This window comes from Oncorhynchus keta, chromosome 4, assembly GCF_023373465.1.
Source record: "Oncorhynchus keta strain PuntledgeMale-10-30-2019 chromosome 4, Oket_V2, whole genome shotgun sequence".
In the NCBI taxonomy this organism is placed as follows: domain Eukaryota; kingdom Metazoa; phylum Chordata; class Actinopteri; order Salmoniformes; family Salmonidae; genus Oncorhynchus; species Oncorhynchus keta.
Window position 1 is genome coordinate 52,489,041 of NC_068424.1, and position 20,521 is coordinate 52,509,561.

General features: G+C 44.6%; 1 protein-coding gene and 1 non-coding gene across 2 annotated transcripts; both read right to left on the minus strand.

Annotated features, from left to right (window-relative positions):
* Positions 1-2,379: 2,379 nt before the first annotated feature.
* Positions 2,380-15,511, minus strand: LOC118377896 (N-alpha-acetyltransferase 15, NatA auxiliary subunit-like). Its single transcript, XM_035764835.2, has 20 exons — positions 14,955-15,511; positions 10,339-10,423; positions 9,909-10,013; positions 9,373-9,530; positions 9,156-9,290; positions 8,732-8,885; positions 8,510-8,629; positions 8,242-8,337; positions 7,990-8,096; positions 7,804-7,876; positions 7,560-7,729; positions 7,279-7,431; positions 7,057-7,185; positions 6,594-6,807; positions 6,231-6,424; positions 5,874-5,982; positions 5,684-5,782; positions 4,156-4,299; positions 3,940-4,037; positions 2,380-3,324 (listed from the first exon to the last, which is right to left on the minus strand). The coding sequence occupies exons 1-20, from the start codon at positions 15,006-15,008 to the stop codon at positions 3,115-3,117; spliced, it is 2,607 nt and encodes an 868-aa protein (XP_035620728.1). The 5' UTR covers positions 15,009-15,511; the 3' UTR covers positions 2,380-3,114.
* LOC118384099 (small nucleolar RNA SNORA18) lies at positions 6,059-6,194 on the minus strand. Its single transcript, XR_004825801.1, has one exon. It is a non-coding gene; the product is annotated as a small nucleolar RNA SNORA18 (small nucleolar RNA).
* Positions 15,512-20,521: the final 5,010 nt, after the last annotated feature.

The following is a 20,521-nucleotide window of genomic DNA, read 5'->3' on the forward strand; positions in this document are numbered from 1 at the left end:
GACATTATAGACCATTCTGTGCTTCCAACTTTGTGGCAACAGTTTGGGGAAAACCCTTTCCTGTTTCCGTATGACAATGCCCCCGTGCACAAAGCGAGGTCCACATAGAATTGGTTTCTCGAGATCATTGTAGAAGAACTTGACTGGCCTCCACAGAGCCCTGACCTCAACCCCATCGAACACCTTTGGAATGAATTGAAACACCAACTGCGAGCCTGGCCTAATCGCCCAACATCATTGCCCGACCTCACTAATGCTCTTAAATGGAAGCAAGTCCACGCAGCAATGTTCCAACATCTAGTGGAAAGCCTTCCGAGAAGAATGGAGGCTGTTGTAACAGCAAAGGGGGGACCAACTCCATATTAATGCCCATGTTTTTGGAATTAGATGTTTTACGAGCATGTGTCCACATACTTTTGTTCATGTAGTGTATTTTCCATGGAAACTAAGGGTTTGTATGGGACTACAAAATGTATCTATTCTGGCAATGTTAGAGCAGACAACTTTCAGATTTCAATCTTTCAACCAAAAGTGTTGTTTTTTAGATTGTGACCATTCTGTCCCAAACCAGAATGCACCAATTGTTTTAACATGGGTAATCTCTTTGGGTATATCGTGCTCTATCACTAAACTACTAGTTTACAAAAAGCCGTATGATTCTCTCCTAGGTGACCACAGTAAGTACGTCAACACGGAGAAGTTATTCCAGACGTGTCATCGTAGAGGAGCCCTGGCTACTGGGGGAATGGCAGCCCTGCTGCTGCCTCAGGACAAGGACCCCTATAGAGCAGCCTTGGTAAACATCACCAGGCAAGGACCTGTTCTACAGTCATTTCAGACTGAAGTTACTGGAGATCAAAGCTGGTGTTGATGGCTTCATGGTGTATGACCTAGGCTTGATAGAGCCCATGCAGAAAGTAAGTCCTTGATGTTTGACTCATTGAGCTGTTGTGCACAAGCTATACCTTTCAAGGAACTGTTGTCCTTCTCACTTGTCAGTCTCACACTATCTGTATCCCCACTCTTTCTCTCCCACTTCCTCCTCAGCCCTTCCAGCTGCATACTCAGGGTGACAACCAGATGCACCTGCTTAGAGATGACCTCCTGGTTACCCCTGATGAGCTGCTCTGGATTCCAGCTGATAGTTACTCAATAACATTGTGCTACTCTATATTTATACTACACAATGCTATACATTTCTCTGGAATACAATTCCACATCTCATGTACTGTTCTGCTCAAAACGTTATTCTAGGGTGGAGTAACCCTGACCGGCTTGAAGTATATTGCTGTAGGAAACCTGTTCATAGATGCTTGGCTCACAGGTGAGAATTCAAGGGTATGCATCATCCTGATGAACCATCGTACTTATTTGGAACGGATATGTGATTGAGTAATGTTGATGTAATGTTCCATGGCTCTCCCCTAGGCAGAGGTCACTTATATTACAGGGGACAGGTGGAGGATTCCATGGTCCATTTCATCAAAGATGTCTGTGTAGTATTTTGTGTCCAGGTGTGGCAGTGGATCTGCCATCAAACACGGCTGGAGGATGATGGGAGGGTGGTGACCTGGGATCTGGTGACAAAGCTGACCCAGGAGGTCATGGGGAAGCTGAGGGGTGTCACACACTGTCAGGTAGGAGTAGGACAAGCGCTTGAGGTTTCCAAAATAACTTTGAACTCCTTTAACATTCCACCATCCTAGAAATGTATTCTGCCGTTCTCTTCCCCCTCCAAGGAGGAACAGTGGTTGTTGACGGCTACAGACATGGGGAAGAGAGGTTTCCCCAGAGTTCCTCACCACCGACAACACCATCCTCTCCTCACAAGCCAAAAGGCTGGAGGGTGGGGCAGTAGAAGACGTGCCCAGGCTGAAACTTCGAAGACCCAGTCCAACCTAGCATGGTATTTACACCCCTCATCTCCCCCATGACCTCCTGGGTCAGCTGTCACCAGACCCCAGGTCACCATCCGCCAGCTGGGTTTGTAGGCAGTCATTGTAAATACGAATTGTTCTTAACGGACTTGCCTAGCTAAACAAAGGTTCAATTAAAAAACACCCGATAGTTCATACAGCCTATGCATGTGTTCCTCTTGAAGATCAAACTATTTAGTCTTTCTTGGCATTTGGAATGCTGATCCTGAATCCTACAATAAAATACAAACTTTTGCAGGAAAAACAATCAGGAAATATATTTTTATTTAACTTTAGTTTTATTGAGAACTCCTTGGTGTTAGAGTGGTGTGGTCTATGTGCAGAATTCAGTATGATTGAGAAGGCCCCCCCCCAAAAAAAAAAAGAAAAAAAAAGGGGGGGGGGACAACTTGGATTAAGCCTTTTTCAACATTTGATCAAGAAACAGATCCCAAAACAAACATTTGTTTTATCATGGTGGTTTTATGGGACTTTCACATGGGTACAACTAGAAAGGAAAATACTGAGCGGAAAATAAAATAATACCCGATAAATCTGCACGTCAGTCATACAGCAGTCCAGGTGAGCTTTGAGTTCTGTCTCCCTGCATTCAGATCAGCAGTCCTGTCCCCTCCTGCAGGCCACGCCAGGAACTACCACTGCGCCCCCTTGTGGCCAAGCAGAGGACCGTTTGAGTGCGTCGCTCGTACGCCTCCCCCAAATAAGTGATGTCTCCTTTTAAAAGTTCCACCTTTCTTTATTGGCACACGCCAGCCCACAAGTACAACCACAATCCTCCATCACCACCACTACAATTGATATCTTTCAACTTTTGCAAACTTTTTTATTCTTTGTCATTTTTAATATATAAATTACCTTTAAAAACGTGAGAAGCAGATGCACATACAGGAGAAATACAGGCGTGAAAACACAGGAGTAAAAACCTGACTTAACGGCAGCCACCCTAACCACTTAACACTCTTCTCATACTGTTTATTTTGTTTCAGTTAAAGAATAGAGTTGTCAACAGGGTTTAAAAAAAGTAAAATAGGCATTCGTTTTTTCCTCCTCTTCCCTCTGCGGCTCTCAGTCCAGGTCAGTGCACTGCAGGGGGCATTCACGAACAAACAACCTTTGCTGGGGTTTGTCAGACTGCCGACTGGCAGCATGTGTGCTCCTCTACTCTCTCGCTCTCTTCTCACATGTCATTTGCCATGTCGTCGTGCTCGCCGGCTGACAGGTCTCCATTGGCGTTGATGGTGGAGGCGTTGTCCTCGTAACCAGGGGGCATGAAGGCCAGGGTGTGGGGGTACAGCTTGTTACATGCGGCGCGGTACACCTCCGCTGCCTTCTGCTGCCCGTCGCCCAGATTCCCATCACGCAGCGCCTCCAGCACCTCTGTGCAGATCTGACAGGAAAGACAAGATAGGGTGTCTGCTTAGACTTGGGTCACACCACATTCACAATTGTTCCTTGCCTTTGTTTTTCCGAATACTGTTTCAGGCATAGATGTGGTAAAGAGGTCAATGGAACTCGACCAAAACTATGGAAAATGCCATGGAAATGTTTGGGGTAAAGATCCCAAATCTCCATTGCTCCCCAGTAAAATGCTTTTACGGATGTCAACCGCAAGACATGTTCATGTCATCTTAACCAATCAACTGCATTACAGTTAAAAACAACAACTGACTACCGCCACTGATTTCTGTATGCTAGCTATTCAACCAGTTTATACGAACGGGAGCTAGCATTTTGCAGTCACTTCTTGCAAACCTAAAAAGTGACAACTTATAAATGTTATGCAGTGAAAACAGACAAATCAGACTTCAGTAACCACATTGTGGGTCTGTCAGTCATGACAAATTTGACGAATATCTACTATGTTAGATCAGATTCGTTGAATGTGCACCAATCAGTGGTCCTATCCCCCCTGGTCTACGTTCCATTGACCTTTACCGAATCTATGGGACTACCATGCCAAAAGGTACTTGTTAAAATAAAAGCGCAGTGAGTAAGTGCTCACCGTGATGCTTCTCCCATTGAGGGACTCATCCAGCGCTGTAGCCAGCTCAGAGGCCATCTTGTCTGAGGACGGGTCCAGATAGAACATCATCTTAGCCGCTGCAGGAGGACAACATGGTGCTGATCAGTCACAAGTTCACACTGTGTGTGAGTGGTAATGGTACAGTCTGATGTGGGCTTGGTTGGGAGTGTTGGCTCAGGTAGTGTGTGTACGTACCAGCCACACGGTGTGGTATAGAGTTGGAGTGTTGGCTCAGGTAGTTCTTGTTGAAGCTCTGTGGGTTGCTCTCCCCAAACAGCCGCGATATCTCCTGCTTCAAAACAGTCCGCACAGCCTGTGGTAGGTCCTTACTGTCTGACACTGAGGAACACACCCATTACAGTGGTCACCAATCGGAGTCAAGATCACTTTCGCATTCAAAAAGTAAGCTTAGATCTACTGCTCAGACACATTTTTTTATATTCTTTAAAATGTAATTTAAATTTTTTTTTTTTTTAAACCATTAACCTAATAAAAACAGTTCTGTACAAACCTAGTTGTTATAGTAGGCGTAATACATTATCACAGCATATTGGCTATATGCCCGGTCTATTGTTGTTTTCAGACCAGATTAGATTTCAAAACAAGTTTGATTAGAAAATAAGATTAATTTAACCTTTATTTAACTAGGCAAGTCGGTTAAGAACAAATTATTTTCTAGAATGACGGCCTACACCGGCCAAACCCGGACGACACCGGGCCAAATTGTGCGCCACCCTACGGGACTCCCAATCACGGCCAGTTGTGATACAGCCTGGAATCGAACCAGGGTGTCTGAAGTGACACTTCAAGCACTGAGCCACTCAGGAGATCAGTTGGTATACCACTTGCGAGGCACAGCTGAGCATAAATTGAAATTAGATTTTTTTTATTTTACTGTACTGATGGTACCTGCATCTGAGGGCCATGGTGCTTTCAAGACAACAGGGAACTTGGGGAAAAAACAAGGTCAAAACATTACGTCAATACTCTTCAGGTCGGAGGACTAGAAAGATGCCAGTTTCCGAGTTGTATAACCGTTCAAATCTATTTTTCCCAGTTGGACCTCATGAGCCGTACGATTGGCCAGCGCAGTAGGCACACTCGATTTGGCCACAGATCTTCCAGTCCGCCAGGAAGTTGAGGAGTTCAACATGGGAACCCTTTGCTTACCTGGTGCACAGGGTTCCCGAATCAAGTGCACCTCCCTCCAACAGCACAACACAAATAAATGCCTCGATCACACCGACAGAGTTGAAAATTGCTACGCAGCATCATCTGGATGTGTGCAACAAAAGTTCAACATTCACCTTCTGCTACCATTTCTGTCAAGCCGTGTACGCATACAGTCTGAGGCATACGTTCAATAAATCCAACGTATGCACCACCCAGAACGCACTGCAACGAGCTCTTCTAGCAACGCTGCAAGGCAAACGCAGCGTTCCATTGGAAATTAATGTACCTCTGGTGAAGGAGTAAAAAAAATAAAGAGCGCAAGCCGTTATCATGGGCTTTTCTCCAGAAATGTTTTGAGATCCACTAGGAATGCCTCGCGATCCACTGGTTGGTGACAACTGCATTACATCATAGAATCAGAACGTAGTAGAGATCTTTGTAGCAGAACACAGACAACTATTCAACAAAAGGGTTCAGAGAGAGAGAGTTGTGGGTATAATGACAAGGCCCCTCAGCCTGGCCGTGTGACAGAAGACCTACTCTACCGTACCTCCTTTGAAGAAGCGCACTAGACACTGGTGCAGCCACGGGTGGGAGGGCTCCATGGAGAACGCTCTCTTCACTGACTGCAACATCAGCAGGTACTTCTCTACGAGAGGGAAAGACACTTTGTTTTCACTGACAAAAGGTACCGGGATTCTTTGTGTGTCAGAATGTCAATCCACATCTTGTTCCTTTACCTTTCCTGAAATAGATCTCAAAGGCCAGGAGGTGGGTCTCAATCTTGTTCTTCACCAGGTTTTTCAGGGGGGTTAAAAACTTCACTGCCTCCTCGAGTGGGTTCTCCACCTGTAGGGGGAAGAAAACAAATGGGTCTTATTCCAAAAACAAACAGACACTCAGTCTCCTAATTGGTGTAATATCACCATGTTCTGCAGTGATATCCCACAAGGCTAATGGTAGTAGTCATGCGGGTAAAGCGTTAAACCACAGGTTTGTTCTTTGAGACATTTCCAACGACTAGGGCTCACTGGGAGGAGTCTGCCGGGATAGGCCTCAGTGATTCCTTCCATCTTCTACAGGCTCCACACACGCACCTTGGCTAGTTTGTCTGGTATGAGCTCCTCCTTGGGTCCTCCGATCTCCTCGTCGTCGTCCTCTTTCTTCTTCTTCTGGTTCTTCAGCTGTTTCTCCTTCTCTGCGTTCTTCTTCTCCTCTTCTAGTTGGGCTTTCTTCTGGGCTCGTCTCTGCTTGTTCCTCAGCTTCTTCAGCTCTTTGTCATTCAGGTTCTCTGTGGGACACATGGGTTCACTCAGAGATCACGACTCCACCAAACCCTCCCAAAATAAAACATTGTAGGAAACATTAAATTAGTGATAATCAAAAACACGTGGCGGTTTGGGGTATCGCAGACAGACTCCCTCTCTCTCGCACAGACTGGCGTTGACACACACACGTACCGGCGTCAGCCTGGTGTTCCTTGTTGTCGTCGGTGAGGGGGTTGTCGTGCAGGCCAAGGTAGATCTGGATGGCGGTGCGGGCAGCTTTGTAGTAGAAGGGATGCATGCGCAGCACGTCCTCCAGCTTGAGCAGGTCCACGTAGGATCGCAGCGTCATCTTCCTCATGCAGTACGTGTGGAAGTCAAACTGGTCGTCCGTGATCTCCACAAAATGCTGATGGGACACAGAACAGAGATGGTTTATGATGAAATCCAAACAGAGCAGACCTGCACTACCACTGAGCCATCAATACAGGTTTAACCCTCAGTGAATCTGCATGAGCATCATGAGCAAAAACAGGGACCAAATTGCTGTTTTTAATTTGAGCACATTTTAAGGGGGAGGAAATCTAACTTACTAATCACCTTCATCATAAAAAAATAATAGTAAGTGCCTGCTTCCCACCCAAGTTAGAAAACGTACCCTCTCGATCTCATGGCACTTCTTGAGAGCGTCTCCAAATTTGTTCATGGACTTGTAGGCCAGAGCACATTCTGTCTGGTACCACATACACTGCATCTCATTGAGATTCTCTACCGCCGACGCACCCTCCTGAAACAGACCGATAGCGCCACACACAAAGGGTTTCAAGGCAACAAGCATTATGTGGAGTCTACACAGACAGCTTAACACACACTGACTGACCCGTGTGAACTTTGAGCACATCTCCTCAGCCTCTTTGACCAGGCCGGCCTTCAACATGTACTTGGCACATTTTGAGTTGATGAAGCGGTCAGCAGTGTCCAGAGCCTGGGCCTCGTCCATCCACCTGGCTGCTTCCTTTATGTTACCTGCATGCTAGAGACACAAAGATGAAGAGTAATAGTCAAAATCAACAGAGATACCTTAGCAGAGAAGAACGCTATAATCACATTGAGCTACACTAAATGTTCACCATGATGGCAGCACTAGAAAGTGTGTGTTACCTTGTATATCTTGGCCTTGATGAGGAACAGTTCTATGAGCGTGGGTGTGCTCTCGATGGCTGTGTTGATGTAGTCCAGGGCTAGCGTCTGCTGGCCCACGTGGTCAAAGTGCTGGGCCAGGAAATACTGGACCCACAGTAGTGTGGTGGGGGGCTCCTCCTTACCACCATCTACACAGACACAATGACATTCTAATACTACTCCGATTAGATTTCCTAACACATGAAAATCTGATTGCACTCACCATTTTGATTGAACATTCGACAACTTTTCAAACACGTCTCGTATCCAACCACTAATTCTTCAACGATTGACACCTACACAGATGGGAACAAGGATACACAGGATTACCCAGACTTCTCAGCCCAGGGCAGGCATGTTATTTCAGTGACTTGCTGGGGCCAATGGAATGGCGGTGGTTCTCCCTCACCTTTTCCTTGTCGTGATACAGGGACTTCAGAGTGGTGAAGACAGGCGGACAGCCTTTACTGAAGTTGGTCCTCAGATAGCAGTCCAGGCATTCACGGAACTTCTCACCTGAAAAGAAAAGTGAATGGAGCTCAGACACTCCAGCGTTCCACAAACCACACGTTTCAACATGCTTGTGTCTACCCACCGTTGTCTTGAAAGGTCCTCATTCCAGGGATAATTACACTGTAATGATAATGGCAGGCTTATGTACCTGTGAGGAAAGTGAGAGGCAGCCTCCGGGGAACCAGTCCTTTGGGATACTTCACCCATGCCTCCTCATAGAGCTTCTGCCTCTCCTCTATGCTAGCTGGGGACACACAACAAGCCAACAGTCAGAGCATGGCATTCATACACCGATTCAATTCTAGTCACAAAATCTACCAAACACATTAGTCAATGTAGTGAGATGACTCATGCTAAAGAGGGGACTGGTGAGATGGTCCAGTTGGAATGGGGTGATGGGGGGGTTCAAAGGTTACCTGGTTTCAGTGCTTTCTCCAGACCCTGGTAGTAGGCCCAGTTCTCAGGGTTCCTCTCCTGGAGTTGTCGGTAGACTTCTGTGGCCTCCTCCGAGCGATCTAGCTGCAGCAGCAGCTCTCCTGCATGGATACAGAATCATGTTAGATCTACACATCTCTTCCCCCCCAGATGCAAACACTCAACACACAGGCATTCTTTCACACACCCACACACACACCCACCTCTGGTCTCCTCCACAGCAAGCTTGTCACAGATCTGTTTCTCGTAGGTGGTGAGGTGCTCCAGTGCTTCCTTGAACAGCCCCGCCTCCCTGAGCACCTGGTTCTGGTACAGCAGCAGCTCACTGTACTCGTAGTCCACTTTGTCCGGCGATGTCTGAAACACAGCACCACCAATCACATTTACTGAAACAGGCAGAGTGACCAATCAGATTTGCTGATACAGGCAGGGGGATGAATGAGATTCACTAATACATAACCAACAAATAAATTACTGACAGTCAAGTTAAAAATCAGGTGTACTGCTCCAGGCAGGGTGCCCAATCAGAATAATTGACAGACAGGTGATACAGGAACACCACAGAGTAATCAATGATACTTCTTTGACTCAAAAACAGAGGTCAGAGAGAGGTCAAGGCCAGCTCACCTGTTGTGTTTTGCGGAATTCTTCGACGATCTTGGCGGCCATCTCAAAGTCTTCCAGCAGGTGGTAGGCCACGGCGTAGCCGATCCACGAGGCCCTCTGCGCTGGACGCAGCTGCAGGAGCTGATAGCGGGTCTCCTGCAGAGAGAGCGAGAGACAAAATTATACACAAAGCAAGAGGGAATAGTTCAGAGGAGACAGACTCTATCCCGGTCCTCACCCTGTAGCCCTCCAGGTCTCTCATCTGGATTTGGAGCAGTGAAAGATCCCTGAGGATCTGCAGGTTGTCTTTGTCCCACTTCAGAGCGTTGCGGTAGCACTTGATGGCCTCGTCGTACTTCTTATCCGACCGCTGCAGCAGACCGTACACATGCCAGCCTGGGAGAGGATGGGTTAAGGAGGCAAAACAGACATACCCTCGGAGAAAAAAAATCCTTGCAAAAAAACAAATATTTGAAGGACTGAAAGGACATGGGAACAGAGAGAACGTAATACTTATGGTGACAAATCAAAACAGTGGACCCTGTATTAATGCAACCAGGCCTAGACTATTAGCCTCAACAGTAACAATCAGAGCCAATCTAGCTCTCTCGCATTCCCTGTCTGAATTACGTGGAGTAGACATGGCGCAGTATGGGCTTGTGGGATGGAGTAGAAAGTTTGGGCTTATTATGAGCCTTTGGTGAATGTCCTCACGCCTCTGAGTAGGAACTTCATACAAAACCTCACCTCATTAGCCCTAGTATAGAAGGATACAGACATGGCTCTTGAGGTCGTTGCGCAGGCCTCGTCTCACCAGCTCATACGCATCCTCCTTCTTCCCCAAACAGTTCAGGGTCAGGCCTTTCATCGCCAGTGTCTCTGAGTGACAGATGATTGAGAGAGGGATTAGTGTTAGTCACAGCCTAAACACTACACCAGCAGAGGATTTACCATCACGCATGTTCTAAACTGAGTAAAGGATATGAAAAATGTCCATGGTCACCCAGTTTGGATATCAAACCTGGACCAGACGGTTGTTGAGTCATTAGCTAATACAGCCTGATAGCAGTACTGGTGGAGGCTGAAAATCAGCATGTTGTTTGTACAACAGTATCTTCTAAATCAAAGAGAAATAGACAACCACGAGACACTTTCCAACTACTGAATGACAAGTGAGAGTAGCAGCTGTTGAAGCGGGCCTCACCTCCATGCTCTGTGAACTTTGGGTTGGAGAGGATCTGTTTGCAGAACTTGAGTCCATTTCTGTACTGCTTGTGCTCGTAGCATCTCTGCAACAGGGGAGAGGTGTTGTCATCAAGGTTTTTGTAAAGCTTGTTCTTAGAGTTCTGATCTGAGGAACCCCCCAAATATATGGTTACAAAAATGTACGCAAATATTCTAGAGGGGTTGACAGTATACCTTATTTTACGATATACCGATGTTTATGCACAGACCGGTCTATAACGGCATTTGAATGTTTGGTTTGCTAAATGTGATAAGCCGTGTGTAATGTCCATTTTTACAGTTTACTCCACTACCAGTCAACTCTCTCTCCCCACAGACATGGTCCCACCCACTCACTGAAGGAGCGCATTTGTTGTTGCTTGACCACGAGACACTTTCGTTCAGTTTGCATGGTCAATGCAGCACATGCAACAATGTTGATGACAACGATGTTTCCACTGATCTTAATATAAATCCACAAGCATTCTATAATTACTATATTAGTTTGTTTCTTACATCTGCAAACGGCTAGTTTGTATTTTCTTAGCAAGTTAAGCTAAAATTGTGTTAGCCACTAAAGCTAATCACTAGTTAGCTGGCTAGCGAACAAGCTTAATAAAAGTACAGAGTCAGAGCAAACGTAGCTAGCTAATACAGCCTGATCGCAGTACTGGTGGAGGCTTAAAATCAGCATGTTTGTACAACAGTATCTTCTAAATCAAAGAGGAATAGACGAAGCATGAATATGTTGCCTATATGAATAAAGATTTAATGTAGGCAAAGATCAGTCACCTAGGAAATACTGATCACTTTGGTTTCTTCCCTGTCACAATAACTCGTCCATGGCATTTTTCGTTTGTTGTCATGTCAAACACTGTATTGAAAGTACCCACTATTATTTATATACTAACTATAGAATTATAATAAACATTCTATTGCCATGATTCCAAAAGTTCACCCAAGTGTTTTGATCCAAATCGTAACATTTGATTAAAAATAAGGCCTAGTATTTTTGCCCATATCGTGGCAGTGTGGAAATAATCTTACATGAGTGCAGGAAATACAGAAATTTATGGAAATGCAGGAAATTATTTTAGGTTGAAGTTTAATTGAACAGTATAAAACAATCAGAATGGAGAAAGACCCATTGAAATAATGTATAAATATGTGTCACCACCCTAGGTTCACGCACTACTCATAAAGCAAATTTAGAACTTTATTATTTATTAATTTTTTAAAAAATGGTCAATTTTGAAAAATATATTTTTTTGGTATGATATTTTTGCCATGTCGCCCAGTCCTAGTTGACTGTCTATATAGGGTTGTGCATGAACACTTGCAGGTAGATTGTCTGGTGATAATATCCAGCAAGCAAGCACAGTAGCACGTCACAACCCCAATACAGTAAGACGTCTCTTGATTGAGTCTGAAAAAAAATCAGCTAGCCTTCTTTGTGGGAATGTATGGTCAGATGGGTGTTAATATGCAGTGATTAGAGAATCGGTCAGAGATTCCCATCTGCCTGGGTCAGCAGTGGCCTACCAACCCGGTAACCAGCCTGCCAGCTCCCCACACAAAGATAATGCCCAGGAATCCCCACTGGCATAGGGAGAGGGAAGTGGCTACGATAGAACTTGGGAGTGCTCAACACAGCAACTAAAACAAACGTTTTTATAATGTTAAACAGAAAGAGTGGGAACAGAATTCACATCTATGCAAAACATTACACTTGTGGTGAGTATTTAACAGGGAAACTAGTCCCGCCCACCATCACCTTAAGCGCTTCCAAAAACAGACGTGGCTTTTCCCATATGCAGAGTAAAATTTTGCAAGGATCTAGCCGACTAAACATAAATATTTACAATGGAGTAGAGGCGACTTGTGTGGGCGGACTAACACCGACTCGATTTTTGGCTGAAATAGCCAAATCCACAAATTTGAAGGGGTGTCCACATACTTATGTGTATATATAGATCTACTTAAGATATTTATTCAGTGTGTGCTCGGTTAAAAAAAGACCACTGATGCAAATCAAACATCTCTACCATATAATCCTTGCTAGACGATTTAACTCAACCTGCGATTTATGATGGAGTTGAGCGGCGACTAATGTGGGCGGACTCAAACGCAGAGTTCACGTAAAATTGTGTTTTGTTAAAAAATAAAAAAAATACTGATTTCAGCACCCAAAGAATAGCCCGCAATTAAACAGACCAATGTAGTTTGTAATTGCGGGCTATTCTTGTGGTGCTGAAACCAGTTTTGATAAAAACGTGATTTTATGTGAAGTTCAAGATTGAGTCCGCCCACACTAGTCGCCGCTCAACTCAAACATAAATCGCGGGTTGAGTTTAATCATCTAGCAAAGATCATATGGTAAAGACAAGTTTGCTTTGCAGCAGAGTGGTCTGTTTTTTTGGTACAGAGCAAACCCTGAAGAAATAGTCAGTTGGTCTATACACACACACAGATGTGGACACCCCTCCATTTCAACCAAAGATTGAGCACACAGCCATGCAATCTCCACAGACAAATAATGGCAGTAGAATGTCTTACTGAAAAGCTCAGTGACTTTCAACATGGCACCGTCATAGGATGCCACTTTTCCAACCAGTCAGTTAGTCAAATTTCTGCCCTGGTCAACTGTAAGTGCTGTTATTGTGAAGTGAAAACATCTAGGAGCAACAACAGCTCAGCAGCGAACGGGACCGCTGAGTGCTTAAGTGTGTAAAAAATTTCTGTCCTCAGTTGCAACACTCACTACCAAGTTCCAAACTGCCTCTGGAAGCAACGTCAGCACAAGAACAGTTCGTCGGGAGCTTCATGAAATGGGTTTCCATGGCCAAGCAGCCGCGCACAAGTCTAAGATCACCATGTACAATGCCAAGTGTGCCTGGGGTGGTGTAAAGTTCGCCATCATTGGACTCTGGAGAAGTGGAAACACATTCTCTAGAGTGAAGAATCACACTTCCCCGTCTGGCAGTCTGACAGACGAATCTGGGTTTGGCAGATGCCAGGAGAACGCTACCTGCCCGAATGCATAGTGACAGCTGTAAAGTTTGGTGGAGGAGGAATAATGGTTTGGGCTAGGCCCCTTAGTCCAGGGAAGGGAAATCTTAATGCTACAGCATACAATTAGATTATTTTACCCCTTTTTCCTCCCTAAATTTGGTGATATCCAATTGTGACCCAATAACAATCATCTCATCAAGGCAACTCCCCAACTGGCTCGGGAGAGGCAACGGTCGAGTCATGCGTCCTCCGAAACGTGACCCGCCAAACAGCGCTTCTTAATACCCGCATGCTTAACCCGGATATGCTAGCTGCCCCAATGTGTCGGCGGAAACACTGTTCAACGGAGGTCAGCCTGCAGGGCAATAAGCCAAGCAAAGCCCCCCAAACCCAACATCAGTGCCCGACCTCACCAATGCTCTTGAATGGAAGCAAGTCGCTGCAACCCGCAGCAATGTTCCAACATTCAGTGGAAAGCCTTCCCAGAAAAGTGGAGGCTGTTGTCACAGCAAAAGGGGGACCAACTCCATATTAATGCCCATGATTTTGGAATGAGATGTTCGACATGTAGGTGTCCACATATTATTAGTAATGTAGTGTACTTTGCTGAAATAAATATAGAAGTCGTATGAAAGAATATGTTTGTAACCAACAGGTTGTAGTTCACACTGTAGACGTGGGTTATTTTCATTTGCAGGCCCTAAGATATGGCGAGCTAATTACACCACCTAACTGGATAATAACTACAACAATTGTTCAACACCATGCCCAGAAATAGGACAAACGTGTGAATGGTACTCAATATTCAGCAGAGAAAGTCGACTAAATGTGTGCAGTTCGTTGGCATCATAGGACGCAAACTGTATAATTAGTCCCCATCTGATCTGTGGTTCAGCAAAGCGTGAGTGACAGCTAGTTGGCCGGCTAGCTAGCAAGGTTTTGTTAGCTAGCTAACTCTAGTAGTTGTACAATCAGTGGCAAATGATTGCATTAGCTAACACACCCAAGTTTGCAGTAATATAGTTGGGGACATCATGCAAACACGTTGTGCATGTGAAATGTAACGCGTACATGGTTACAGATAATCGTGTTGCTAAAATGCTGAGTAATGACGAAACACCTGTGCTTTTGGACGTAGAATGAGTTTGCAGATAGCTATAGTTCGCGTAGCTAGCTAACTGATATAGCCGTAGCTAGCAAGCATTTGCCAACCGTGTTTTTGAGTCATACATTTATTTTAAACTATCACCCTACAACAAACTGGGACCACACATAAGCCAAAGTTACCTAGCTATATGCCATGTTGCATGTTACCTAACGTTACCAGTTGCAAACAAACTGCTAACTAGCAGGCTAATGACAAACCGGCAGGCCATTTCGAGTGCCTCGAAACATGTTAGTCCACACGAGTTAGCTAAAGTTAACGTTCGTTGAGCAGGCGATGGAAGGAACAGCAGATGTCAGCTAACAAGACGACATGATTGCATGCTGTTTTATTACAAGCAACGCTACTCGAATCAGACCTTTAACGTTATAGTTATTTGAAATGGATTTAGCTAGCGACTGCTAGGCACTTAACGTTACCAATATTCTCTTGAAGAGAGCATTCTCCTTCGGCGGTAGAGTAATTGAGGGCATTCTGTAAACTGGCTACTCTTCTGTAGCTTCAAGCATGAATCGACGTTTCCTCTCTCTCCCCTCTCGGTCTTTTTGAGGCAAAGTTCCCGGAGTTGTCTTGCTCTATTTCGGGCTCTTCTTCCTCACGTGGTGACAGCCAAGGCCCCCTTTAGACCAAAATGGCCGAATACCTTCTCCCCCGGGTCAAGCTGTTCTCCGCGTCTGCGTGCGTGCTGTGCAAAATGATCGAAATGAAAAGTTGCAAATGTAACCAATCAATCAAAGACAGTTACAGAAGGGGGGACGTGTTATAAAGTATAGTGCATCGCTTCGGGAATAGACGTGATGTAAAATGGATTCTTTACTGATAAGGCTGCATTGCACTTTCAGCCCTTTTCTTAACTCCAGCCTTGGATTCTGGAAAGGTACTTTCATATATAGCCAGTCAATGAGAGGTATATTGCACTTAGCCAAAAGAAACAGACTCTCCTTAATTTATCTATCCCGAGTCGGAACCGTGCTATGCCGGGAAAGGTGGTCAGCCAGAGCACAGCGCGATATATGGCTGGGAAAACGTAGCTCAATCCAGGGATGGAATACATAGTTGTACTCATAATCATCCCGCAATTATTAAAGGTAAATCTAGAAGATCGAAATCCTGCTGTTTTTATTTGTAATAAACTGACGATTTCGCTGGCATAGCCGCGGGAGGTAGGGGGTGGTGAGGGTGCAGCAGCACCCCCCGAAAAATCTAAATAGAAAAGATATATACTAAACAAAAGTAGTGCATTAGGCTTTTACTAGTATTAGTAGACTGATATAGATGTATGTATTGTGGGAAACAAACACAAAATCAGCATCTCTGCTTTGTCTAACAGGGTACTTGTATAATTAAGAACAGTATCTTTCTGGATTCAATAGTTGGAATTGTAAGAGTTGTTGCCCTGTCCCCTTCTCTGGGATTATCATTCTAATGGAATCCAGAAAGAACAAAACCCTGTCCTTAAACAGGTGCAAGGTTATGAGCAAAAAGCATCCACAAAACATGCTATTTTATATTTTTCTTGACCAAATAACATGGAAAACAACCACTTTTTGTGCTGTATTAATTTACCATCCTTACAAACCACTTCATATAAAATGTACATGACTGTATTGTACACAACATAACCAAAATTATATGGACACCTGCTCGTCGACATCTCTTTCCAAAATCATGGGCATTAACTAGGAGTTGGTCCCCCCTTTGCTGCTATAACAGCCTCCAATCTTCTGGGAACGATTTCCACTAGATGTTGGAACATTGCTGCTGGGACTTGCTTCAACCACAAGAGAATTAGTGAGGTCAGGCACTGATGTTGGGCGATTAGGCCTGGCTCGCCATTCCAATTCATCCTAAAGGTGTTCGATGGGGTTGAGGTCAGGGCACTGTGCAGGCTAGTCAAGTTCTTCCACACCGATCTCGACAAACCATTCCCTCAATGGACCTCGCTTTGTGGATGGGGGCATTGGCATGCTGAAACAGGAAAGGGCCTTCCACTGCTCCAGAGTCCAATGGTGGTGAGCTACAGCACTTCAGCTCACACTTGGCATTGCACATGGTGATCTTACACGGTGCCTAAACCGGACGCGTCGCAAAATAAATGCACACATACATGTTATTCAATCATTGCACCTACACTGATCGCACACGCCAATGAGCGTCTGCGTTGCCGGGCGCTAAAATAGATGTTGCTTCTATTTGTGACGCAGAACATGATGCAAGTCCTGCCTCTCCCATCTCCTCATTGGCTTTTAGAAGCATATACCCAAGTGCCATCTCCTCATTAGTTATACCTACATGGGTGATTGAAAGATGAACTGAGGTCAGTTGTGGTAATACACCTTATTATGAAAGTTAGTTGCCAATCACCATATAAAGTCCAAAGAAGAAAAAGCCTGGAAGGAGGACAGATGACTAGAAACAATTTGTTTTTGTTTTTGGACCATTTATGTGTGGATTAATTGTCAGAGTAGAGGACCTTGTGCATTTCAGGTAAAATAACAACTCAATGTTTATATCCCAGGACAAATTATCTAGAAACTGCAAGCTAGCTAACTAAATTGCTATAAATGTTTAATGCTTTTCGACATGTCCCCAAATTAATATAATTGGTGCAGAGTTTGTTTTGATATACAGTGGGGCAAAAAAGTATTTAGTCAGCCACCATTTGTGCAAGTTCTCCCACTTAAAAAGATGAGAGAGGCCTGTAATTTTCCTCATAGGTACACTTCAACTATGACAGACAAAATGAGAAGAAAAAAATCGAGAAAATCACATTGTAGGATTTTTAATGAATTTATTTGCAAATTATGGTGGAAAATAAGTATTTGGTCACCTACAAACAAGCAAGATTTCTGGCTCTCACAGACCTTCTTTAAGATGCTCCTCTGTCCTCCACTCGTTACCTGTATTAATGGCACCTGTTTGAACTTGATATCATTACATTTTACATTTAAGTCATTTAGCAGACGCTCTTATCCAGAGCGACTTACAAATTGGTGCATATCAGTATAAAAGACACCTGTCCACACCCTCAAACAGTCACACTCCAAACTCCACTATGGCCAAGACCAAAGAGCTGTCAAAGGACACCAGAAACAAAATTGTAGACCTGCACCAGGCTGGGAAGACTGAATCTGCAATAGGTAAGCAGCTTGGTTTGAAGAAATCAACTGTAAATGAAATGCAATTATTAGGAAATGGAAGACATACAAGACCACTGATAATCTCCTTCGATCTGGGGCTCCATGCAAGATCTCACCCCGTGGGGTCAAAATGATCACAAGAACGGTGAGCAAAAATCCCGGAACCACACGGGGGACCTAGTGAATGACCTGCAGAGAGCTGGGACCAAAGTAACAAAGCCTACCATCAGTAACACACTACGCCGCCAGGGACTCAAATCCTGCAGTGCCAGACGTGTCCCCCTGCTTAAGCCAGTCCCAGGCCCGTCTGAAGTTTGCTAGAGAGCATTTGGATGATCCAGAAGAAGATTGGGAGAATGTCATATGGTCAGATTAAACCAAAATATAACTTTTTGGTAAAAACTCAACTCCTCGTGTTTGGAGGACAAAGAATGCTGAGTTGCATCCAAAGAACACCATACCTACTGTGAAGCATGGGGGTGGAAACATCATGCTTTGGGGCTGTTTTTCTGCAAAGGGACCAGGACGACTGATCAGTGTAAAGGAAAGAATGAATGGGGCCATGTATCGTGAGATTTTGAGTGAAAACCTCCTTCCATCAGCAACGGCATTGAAGATGAAACATGGCTGGGTCTTTCAGCATGACAATGATCCCAAACACACCGCCCGGGCAACGAAGGAGTGGCTTCGTAAGAAGCAATTCAAGGTCCTGGAGTGGCCTAGCCAGTCTCCAGATCTCAACCCCATAGAAAATCTTTGGAGGGAGTTGAAAGTCCATGTTGCCCAGCAACAGCCCCCAAACATCACATCTCTAGAGGAGATCTGCATGGAGGAATAGGCCAAAATACCAGCAACAGTGTGTGAAAACTTTGTGAAGACTTACAGAAAACATTTGACCTCTGTCATTGCCAACAAAGGGTATATAACAAAGTATTGAGATAAACTTTTGTTATTGACCATATACTTATTTTCCACCATAATTTGCAAATAAATTCATTAAAAATCCTACAATGTGATTTTCAGGATTTTTTTCCTCATTTTGTCTGTCATAGTTGAAGTGTACCTATGATGAAAATTACAGGCCTCTCATCTTTTTAAATGTGAGAACGTGCACCATTGGTGGCTGACTAAATACTTTTTTGCCCCACTGTATCAACATGTGTGTTGTGATCGTGTTTGGTGTGGGGGGGACAAAATCAATTTGAGGTCACAGGCTCATGGCAACCAATTTTATGAGGCTCCCAATGAACCGTTCTTGTACGGACATTGCTTCCAGAGGCAGTTTGGAACTCGTGAGTGTGTTGCAACTGAGGACAGACGATTTTTACGCGCTTCAGCAGTCCCATTCTGTGAGCTTGTGTGGCCTACCACTTTGAGGCTGAGCCGTTGTTGTTCCTAAACCTATCCATTTCACAATAACAGCATTTAAAGTTCACCGGGGCAGCTCTGGCGGTGCAGAAATTTGCTGACTTCTTGGGAAGGTGGCATCCTATGACGGTGTCACGTTGAAAGTCACTAAGCTCATCAGTAAGGCCATTCTACTGTCAATGTTTGTCTATGGAGATTGCATGGCTGTGTGCTCGACTTTATACGTCTGTCAAAACAACAGGTGTGGCTGAAATAGTGACAAATCCACTTTACACTGAACAAAAATAAACCCAACATGCAATAATTTCAAAGATTTTCATGAGTTACATAAATTAGGTCCTAATCTATGACTGGGGATGATATGCATCTGTTGGTCATTAACAGGGATACCAAATTTAAAAAATGGTAGGATTGTGGATCAGAAAACCAGTCATATTTCATGCCTCATGAAACATGGACAACACATCTCCTTCGCATTTTGTTGTTCTTTGAATGTTATCCACATACTTTTGTATAAATAGTGTACATAGGCTGGTATCTGGTTTGAACTGGAACACACTGTCGTAAAAAATCCAGAGCATCCCAAACATGCTCAATGGGTGACATGTCTGGATTGTGATGAAGGGCTCAGTGGAAGAACTGAGACATTTTCAGCTTCCAGGAATTGTGTACAGATCCTTGCGACATGGGGCCGTGACATTAAGACGCTGAAACATGAGGTGATGGTAGCAGAGGAATGTCTACTATAATGGGCCTCAGGATCTCAAGTTCAGACATAAGTCTGCATTCAAATATTTTAAGCCAACTAGAAAAAATGCAATTGTATTTTTATATCCGTATTATAAGATGAACTGTTTCCCATATCTGTAACCCCACCGCCCCTTGACCAATGGGGCAAAATATCTGTTCAAAACTCATTGACTTCAGCAAACCGCTCACCCACATGACGAGATCTGTTTCTTCTTTGCTCAAAAGGACACCATTGAAAGGAGTCATCTGCAGAGAGGGAGGAGGGGAGGTGGAGGGGAAGTTGAAAATTCCTGGTGGTTCAGGAGGGAGGATGAAGGTGGCAAAACAGAGCACTTCCTAGGGTTTTGAGGCAGATGCTTGGAATTTCATGTGGTAGAAATTGGCTTTAGCAGCAGAGACAGAGGAGGAAAAAAGCTCTAGATCCACTCCAATTTGCATAATGCCCAAACCATAGCTCAACACCATAGTGCCCACAAAGCTCACCACTAAGCTAAGGACCCTGGGACTGGGTAAACACATCTGCCACGCTGATCCCCAACACTGGGGCCCCTCAGGGGTGTGTGCTTTGTCTCCTCCTGTACTTCCTGTTCACCCACGACTGCGTGGCCAAGCACAACTCTAACACCATCATTAAGTTTGCTGATGACAACGGTGGTACATTAGGCCTGAACACTGACAATGATGAGACAGCTTATAGGGAGGAGGTCAGAGACCTGGCAGTGTGGTGC